The sequence below is a fragment of the Hipposideros armiger genome, unplaced genomic scaffold, assembly GCF_001890085.2.
Source record: "Hipposideros armiger isolate ML-2016 unplaced genomic scaffold, ASM189008v1 scaffold_184, whole genome shotgun sequence".
In the NCBI taxonomy this organism is placed as follows: domain Eukaryota; kingdom Metazoa; phylum Chordata; class Mammalia; order Chiroptera; family Hipposideridae; genus Hipposideros; species Hipposideros armiger.
This window is the reverse complement of record NW_017731534.1, coordinates 975,951-985,326: the sequence shown is the minus strand read 5'-3', so window position 1 is coordinate 985,326 and position 9,376 is coordinate 975,951. Positions and strand designations below refer to the sequence as shown.

Genomic DNA, 9,376 nt, shown 5'->3' with positions numbered 1-9,376 from the left:
GGCCGCAAGCTGCCATCAGGCGGCCAGAAGGCAACTGGACTTGGAGCTTAGCTAGCTACGCCCTTCACAACTAAGAATAAAGGACTACAACTTGGCTGTTCCCCTTCCCCAATTCCCCAACACTGTTCCCCTTTCCCAATTCCCCAATAAAATCTTAAAAAAAAAAAAGAGACATTATGTGTCTCTTGATCCGCTACAACAGAAAGTACACAATACTGCCTGAAGTCTTGTTGCCAAAAACTTGAATCTGAATCTGATCAAGCATCTAGATCTAACTAATAGCTTACAAGATACACAGGGGATTGAGGAACATGTTAAAGGGAAGAACAAGGCTTTAATCAACAAAGTTCAGATTGTGGAAAATTCTACGGGTAAAATAATCTAGTTTCAAATAGAGGAGGGGAAAGAAAGAAACTGATAGACAAAAAGACATGTGGACCTTGTCTGGGTTACAATTTAAACAAACTGTAAAAAAACATTTATGAGACTACTTGGTAAATTTGAACATTCACTGAATATTTGATAATAAAAATTAAGTTTTGTTTTAGATATGATAATATTGTTTAAAGGAGAGAGAGATAATCCTTACCTTTTAGAGGGCTCAGCAAACTATGGCTAGTGGGACACCTGTTTTTGTACAGTGCACAAACCAAGGATTTTTTTTACATCTTAAGTGGTTGGAAAAAGAAATATCAAGATGCTTCCTGACATGTGAAAATTATATAACATCCAAATTTAAGTGTCCATTGATAAAGATTGAAACAAGGACATATTAATTTATTTATTATCAATGGCTACTTTTGTATACAACACCAGAGTTGAGTAGTTATGAAAGTGACCATATGGCCTGCAAAACCTAAAATATTTACTATCTGGCTCTTTACAGAAAAAGTCTGCCAAACCCTACTTTACAGCTACATATTGTTAAATTATTTACAAATGAAACAGTATACTGAAAATTTCCTTTTCAATAATGTTGTGGAAGAGGAGGAAGATGAAACAAGATAGGCCATGTGTCGATAATCCCTGAAGCTACGTAAAATACACGGGTGGAAGGGATCGTCACTCCTTTTTATATATGTTTGTATACAACGCAATATAAATTACTACCTTAACTTCTGTATACATTTGAAGATTTCTTATAATAAAGTTAAAAAAATCTGCATCACTCTATATTGACACACAAAACATTTTACAAACTCTGTGAAGGAATTATGTTTAAAGTGTTTATGGTCCATTACTATTTGCTTAAAAATGTGCCAAACTATCCAGATTCATAAAAAATGTACACATACTACACTGATGAAGCATATCATTTTATAAGAGCTGATAAGCCATACACAAATCCAGGATTATCAGAGAATCAGAAATAAACACAAATCACGGGAAACGATATTCAAAAGTATTAAATACTTTTTTATGATACCAGGGCTCTAAACATATTCAATTTGCTGCAGAAACTTAACAGTCAAAAGATAAAGAAATACTCTTAGTTTTCCTGAATAAATGAATTCCTTGCACAAAATAGTTGACAAACTGAAATCACAAAGTGTATTAAAATTATACTACCTCTTCCTTTTATAACTGAATGCTTTACTGTTTATATATATATATATAAGTACATCAACTTTACTGGTAACAACAGTAAATCTGTAACGAGAATTTATAGAACAATGATGATCCAAAAAGGTTTTTACTATTAAGATTTTTAGCTATAGGTAAAACAAACATAATAAAAACCAGGGAAAATGGATATGTGAACTTTATTTCAAAAGGATGAAATTTTTTCAAGTTAAAAACTACCAAAATATTATACTCACCAGTATTTTTGTGACCTTTTAGTATATAAAGTGGTGCTGGACTCTCCAGTGAGAAAATGCAAATGTTGTGGTCATTTCCTCCAGTGGCAATTAGTCCATGAGGGTATACGTCACTTGAAGGTATGATGCACACGCAAGATACGAAATTGGAGTGGCCACTCATACAGTGCATTTCTGTAAAACCCCTGTTAGGACTGAAAGGACATGGTAATTAATAAGACATACACTGGTCCCCTGACTTAGCCTAGGACATAAGTTGTCAAAGGACTTCATTTTCATTTAGTGTCTAGGTTGAACTTTATCGAGCATATGTTATTTCAAGTACCTATTGTATTAAATTGAATATTAAATAGATCATTGATATCAACTACTATGAAGGTTTATATCAGATTAGAAGTTTACTTAGGTTTTTTCATTGACAATAGTATGTTAATTAACAGGAAGAACGAAAGGAAGGGAGAGAAACCAGTATCTTTTTTTCTTTTTAAATTGGGGATTTGGGGGAGGGGAACAGTGTTGGGGAATTGGGGAGAAGGATCAGCCAAGTTGTTGTTCTTCAATCTTAGTTGTGGAGGGCACCAGTCACCATCTGGCTGCCCATCGGCAGCTTGTGGCCTCTAACCTCAAGGTGCTGTGTTCAATCTTAGTTATGGGGGTGGGTGTAGCCACCATCCCATGCAGGAGTTGAACCAGTAGACTTGTTAAGAGCACATGCTGTATCCACTGAGCCATCCAGGTGGCAGCTCAGCTAAANAAAAAAAAAAAAATCTATTTTAAGTCAGGGAAGAAAGAGAATTTCCCCATAGAAAAGTATTTTTAAATGTTCAAACACCTAAGAAAATTTTATTAGCATGAAGAAAAGGGAAAAGAAAACCTATAATTTGTGGAATGCTTTACCATATTGGTAATTAGAAAGTAGAAGTCAACATACTTTCCCCTCATATAAAACTTTTCCAGATGTTTGCTGATTAGCACCAGATGAGCCAACGACATCACCAATTTTTATCCACCTCCCTTCACTAACACTCCATTGATAGGCTTCGACTTTATCCCCATCTTTGATTAGACGAGTCTGTCCTTCTCTAGTACCTTAAAATAAAAAATTTGAGAATCAAAGGTAGAATGGTAGGGTAAAACTCAAGAACATTTAGATAGAAAATTTGTAACATTAAAATTTATACATAAAAGAGAATCTATATTTTATCAAACAAAAAATTTGGAAATATGATCCTACTGGAAAGTGACCAAAAAGAAAATAATGGTTAAAAGGAAACTTCATTAAGTAAAGGTTAAAAATGTGATTCTACTGGAAAGTAGCTAGCCCATCAAAAATAAAACAAGTTTTATTACTATATATCTTTGGACAACACTTTCCTTTACTAAATGCCTCTCCAGTCTTGTAGCTGCTCAGGTCAAAAAGAGTAGAAGGATCTGATTCTTCTTTCTCTCAACGCCACAGCTAATCTTTCAGCAAATTCAATCAGGTCCATCTTTAAAATATATCTAGAAAACTACCCTTTCTCACCATTTCCATTGTTACCTGTTGGTATAAGCCACCATCATCTCATCATTTCTCGGTTGGAATGATTCAATGGCCGTCTACTCCTGCCCAGCGGCCCCCTTTCGTCTGTACTCAACCCAGCAATCACAAAAATTCTTCCCAAAGTTTAAGGAGCTCCAGACAGTTCTCTGCTGGAGATCCTTCAATGGCTTCCCATCTCATCCTCGATTAAAGCCTAGGTCATTGGAGTGGATGATGTACAAGGCCAAATATACTCTGCCCCTACCTTTCTCTTCTGGCCTCATCTTCCACTATTCCTCCCCTCATCCCATCACCCCACTTCAGCCATGGAGTCTTTGCACCAGCTGTTTATCCTGCCTACGATACTCTTCAGACAGGTACTGGCAGGATTTGCTTCCTTGTCTCCTTAAAAACTTTACCTGAATGTCACATTCTCAGCAAGGCCTTCAGTGGCAGAGACAGCTAGCTGTCCTCTAGAGATTCACGCTCCAACTTCAGAGTAGAGCTGTGGCTGTCTAGCTGAGATTACATTATTCAGCCCCCTTGCATCTTATAGTCAATCCCTAGATGTTACACACTTAATGAGTATGGGTGAGTATGATATTGGCCATTTTCAGGCCGACTTCATCATCCTCTACTCTGCCCCTTTACCCTGTCTGGAGGATGAATGTCTATACTCAAAGTAATCTTGGAAATCAAATGTTAAAGATGGTGGTTTCCATCAGCTTGAATGACCATGAGGAGCAAAATTATTCTATAAACATGCTCCAGCATACACTACCATCAACTAAACTTTAAATGTGCAAAAAAATAAACTTGTCTTCTGTTCAACCACTGAAATTTTAGGGTTTATCTGTTACAGCAGCTAGTGCTATCCATTCCCTGACCATTTTATTTAAAATGATAAAACAGGGCTGGCCGAGTGGTGCGTTGGTTAAGAGTTAGCTTGGGAGCACCAGCTCTGAGCAGCAGGGCCCCAGTTTGAATCCCACGAGGGCCAGTGACGCTGCGCCCTCTACAGCTAAGATGGTGAATAACAGCTTGACCTGGAGCTGGGCTGCCACGAGTCGCCGGCGACAGCGTAAGCTGTAGTGGGCTGCTGTAAGCTACCGTGAGTGGCTGGCAGACAGCGTGAGCGGCTGGCAGCCAGTGTGAGCTGCCATGAGCTGCTGTGAGTGGCCATCCAATGGCTGGTGACAGATCTGCCTCAGCTGGGAAGAGTGCAATGATCACAATACCAACATGGGCCAATGAAGCGATGTCCTCCACAACTAGACTGAAGAACAAAAGGACAGCAACTTGTCTGTTCCTCTTCCCCAATTCCCCAACGCTGTTCCCCTGTGCCAATTCCCCAATAAAATCTTAAAATAAAATGATAGAACAGCCCCAATCCTTTATATAAGAGTATAATATATAAAAGTAATTATCATTATCTGACATACTTACATATTTACTTTTTAATTATCTGTCTCTTCTTGTAGAACGTTAATTGTGAGAATAGAGATTTTTGTCGCTTATCTGCTCTGTACTCCCCAAGGTTTAGAACAATGCCTGGCACACATTAGGCACTCAGTAAATACTGTATTGTATTTATTATATTGTATTACATATATATAGTAAAGAGTTGTAAAAAAAATAAAAACATGATATTAATGCAGCAGTTCTCAAAGTTTTGGTTTCGAGATCTCTTATAGTCATAAAAGGTATTCAGAAGCCCAAAGAGCTTTTTTAAATGTGGGTCATATCAACTGATAGTGGATTCGAAACTAAAAATGAGGAAAGTAAAACATATATTTATCTCATGGAAAACAATAATAGATCCATTATATATTGAATAAATAAGATTTAAAGAAAAATAAGTATATTTTTAGAAATTTAGCGAAAAGACTAGCATTGCTTTCCATTTTTGTAAATCTTTTTACTGTCTCTATAAGACAGCAGGATTTACCATACCTGCCTCTGCACTCAATCTGTTGCAATCTGTTGTTTTGGTTGAAGTATATAAAGAAAATTCAGCCTATCACAGATAATAGAGTTGAAAAAGAGAAGACTAGTTTAATAGCCCTTTCAGAAAAATGTGACTATTCTACATGAAGTAGGTCCTTAAAGATTACAATTTAGAATCTGAAACCGTATCAATGAATTTTTCATGCTCCATTACACTAAAATCCATTCGTCTACCTTACACTTTGAACAGATCTTTTACATTCACGATTTATAACACCATGAACTGGTCATTTGGAAATACTGATTAAATGAGCTACGTAGATCTTCCACATGTTTACACATTTTATTATTCAATATCAAAAAAATTACATTTGTTAATATTACTACTGATATCATTAGATTAGTCTTTTAAGTAGTGGGAAACTATCAAGCTCCTGGAGGCAGATACACATTTTTTTAAATTTCAATTTGCACTTGGAGAGTTTGAGCTTTATCTCTGGTAACAAATATTGTCAACTGTTTTTCTTAAAGTGACATGCTCACTTTGTTCATTTAAAAAAAATGCCTACTAAAGAACCAAGCCTGAATAACGTTAGTCATTCTTAAAAATAAAAGTGGGGCCGGCCGAGTGGCGCGATGGTTGAGAACTCGCTTGGGATGCCAGAGGGCCCCGGTTCGGATCCCACACATGAGGGCCAGTGAACACTGCCCTCCACAGCTAAGATGCTGAACAACAGCTCAACCTGGAGCTGGGCTGCAGTGAGTCGCTAGCGATGGCGTAGGCTGCAGTCCCTGTGGCAGTGAGTTGCCATGGGCTACCGTGTGTAGCCAGCAGCCAGCGTGAGCGGCCAGCAGCCGCAGTGAGCAGCCGTCCAGAAGCCGGCGACTGATGTGCCTCGCCAGGGAAGAGCGCAATGATGGTGCCAACAACTTGGGCCAATGAAGCAACGCCCTCCACAACTAGATTGAAGAACAAAAGGACAGTAACTTGTCTGTTCCCCTTCCCCCAATTCCCCAGCACTGTTCCCATCCCCCCAATTCCCCAATAAAAATCTTAAAAAAAAAAAAATTAAAATAAATAAATAAAAGTGGCATTCCATGAAAAAAGGGAATAGTTCAGCCTGCAACTTAAATGACTGCACAAGTACTTATCCTTGAGGCACCATAGTGCTTTGGTATACTTTACATGTAATTTACATTCTGTCATCCAGAATATTTAAAAAAAAAATACTAATTAAAAAAAAGTACTAAAGGGTCAAGATGTAATAAAACTAATTTTTAATGTTTCCTTAAGGACATTTTTGAGGGCAGATGGCATTTTTACTTTTAACTACTGTGTGCTGGTGATGAACACAATGAGTACAGAACAGTTTGATGCCATGGCCTTGATCTGTGAACTTTTACCCACCATTGCTTTGGTATACAGTAAACGTTAACACGGTGTAAAAGTCAACAACTTATTATTATAAATTTAGTTTTGACCCTATGGACATCCTGAAAGGATCTCAGAATTCCCAGGGGTCCACTGACCAGGTTCTGAGAACCACTGATATAATGGATCAGGGATATATCCAAAACAAGATTTCATTTGAGACACAGCTGTCCTCTAATTTTAAACTCAAATGATCCCCAACTCATTAAGCAGACATTGCTTTATTTAAACTCATTTTTACTTTTACTCTGTACAATCAGGGATTCCAGTCACCCAAAAGATGTTAAAATAAGTGACTTTTGGGTACCTACTATATATGAGCTAAGTATTCAGCGATTTATTTTAAAGAACAAAAATATTTATATGGAGCTTAGCTCAAAGTCTTTAAAATGATGAGAAGAAGCAAGAAGAACGTGATTTCTCATAATGGTTATCCATAATAGTAAAAATCCTAAAAAAAAAAAGTCAGACTCTGTCAATGCGCATAACACCAAATGATTAGCAAAACAACTTTTTTTCTTATTACTTAAATTCCAAAAGGCAAACATAACAATTTTTACTACTAGATACACTGAAATATTTACCAGGTTCATTCAGATGTTCCCTCCCAGGAAGCTGCTCTGCGTCAATGTCCCCTAAGTCGCCAGTTTTGGAATCAATGGTTGCCTGAGAGAGTTCTTTTTCAAAAGCCTTGATTTCCTCAGCATTCGCTGTCCGATCCTCTGATTCTGTAAACACTCTGATAATACCATCACTACAAGGAAAAACAAACTGAAGTCACTGCCATCATCACACCCGCATGTTCCAAAGCAAAAACAATCTGTATTTATGAATATGAGAAACATTACTATATATTTATTGCTGAGTATAGCACTATCCTGACGTCAGCACACACTACCCTCTACTATTTTCTAAAGCAATATATAGGGTGGAAAAAGACTAAGGAAAAATTAATGGCGAAGGACAGAGAAATACGTATTTAACACAATTAATTCCAAGTTAAATATTTACCATCATAACTATATAGATATAGTGAACACTTTCAAAGTCAACATTACATAGGTATTATGGTATAAAGAAGCCTAGTGGGCTGGTTTACTTTATAAAGGGCTCAAGTGCCCAACATGAGGCTTAGAAATACCTGCTCAGTATCTGTTCACCAGGGAAACATAGTCTGCCTTTACTATGCCATGAACTAGCAGTGTAACTCAATCAAGAAAAAGTTGTGCCTCTGGACTAGATGGCAGTCCCAACCTCTGTTCTCAACTTTAAATATGCTTAAGGGGAAAAAAACTAAACCAACAAATCAACTCTTGGCCCAGCCAGAGTGTAAACACCTCTGGTTTATTAGAGCTTCTTTGTCCCTTACTGCTTTCTCTTCTCGCCTCAATGCCAGAGGAGTCCATAATCCTTCCCTTCAAACAACGCCTCAGAACTCTTCATTTGTCTCCTCTTATTTTACATTCTTCTGTCATTTTCTACCAAAATGTGATGTCAAAAAAGTTACTTAACATCTTGCCAGCCAAATCCAAAAGCTTTTCCAACTTTCCATTCCTTAACTCCTTGTTTACTCATTGACACTGATCCCAATCTCCCTCTAAAATCTCTCCTTTTTATCTCTGAATTTCAACATCTGGATTCCTTTTTCTGCTTAACCCACTGGCTTCTCTTTCTTCACCCCACAGTATATCACAAGATTCAGTCTTTAGTTTTCTATTCTCCCCCCACTATGCTTCTTCCCTCAGAGAAACCTGGTCCATCGCTTGACTTTTGGCAGTTTTGTGCAAATCTTTCATTCAGTCACAGCTGTTAGGCTCCAGTCCAACTGTCCATAATTTATTGGCATGAGGGTGGCTAATCACTGATTGAATGTCACAAACCTAAAACCAAAGTCATCACCTTCTGCATCAAACCAATTCTCCTAGGTCCCCGTTTTTATTAATGTGGACTTTCAATCACCAAAACTTTGAAGGTTTATCCTTTTCTTTCATACCCTTTCTGATAATTTTTCCTCTGCATTATCTCACTTTTGGTTTCTTATCTATTAGTATTGTATGGCAAATATTTCACAACTTCACACCCTTATTATTGCAACTGTATTCTAATTTGCTTTCCCTCTTATGGTCCTACTAGTTACATCCAACTTACATATATAAAAATTCACAAGTTCTGTTTTAATCATATCCCTTCTGTCTGAAGAGCTACAACCATTTAACCCCAAGCACTTAATTTAAAAATGCCTGGCATTCAAGGTTGTCCATAATGAAAACCCACCCTACCTCTGACCCACTTTTCCCCAGCTTTAGTCCTCCACCATGTTCCTTCATCTCCTATACAATCACTTTCACTCCCATGCCACACCTTTACTTATCTGTTTCTTTTGATAAAAATTCTCACTTCCCTTCTTACTCATTCTTTCAAAATTCCATCCAAATTTCTTCTCCAGAAAGTTTTCCCACATCAATCTCTACCTCCTTCTCAAACTTCTTTTGCATTCAGTTTTAACTACACAATTGCAATACAATACTGGTGTAACATATCCTGCATCATTAGTGTAAAAGCTGTTATACCTACTACTTTGTTCAGTGACAGATAAGTGCATATGGTCTCTCCAATTTGTCTAAAATTCTTTATGGCTTATCTCTGTGCACTTCC

General features: G+C 37.3%; 1 protein-coding gene across 1 annotated transcript in view; it reads right to left on the bottom strand.

Moving 5' to 3' along the window:
- PLAA (phospholipase A2 activating protein) overlaps nt 1-9,376 on the bottom strand; it is a 48,275-nt gene that overhangs the window by 23,757 nt on the left and 15,142 nt on the right. Inside the window, exon 2 of the mRNA XM_019652666.1 lies at nt 1,821-2,014. Coding sequence (XP_019508211.1) covers nt 1,821-2,014 — 194 coding nt within the window. The remainder of the gene's footprint in view (nt 1-1,820; nt 2,015-9,376) is intronic.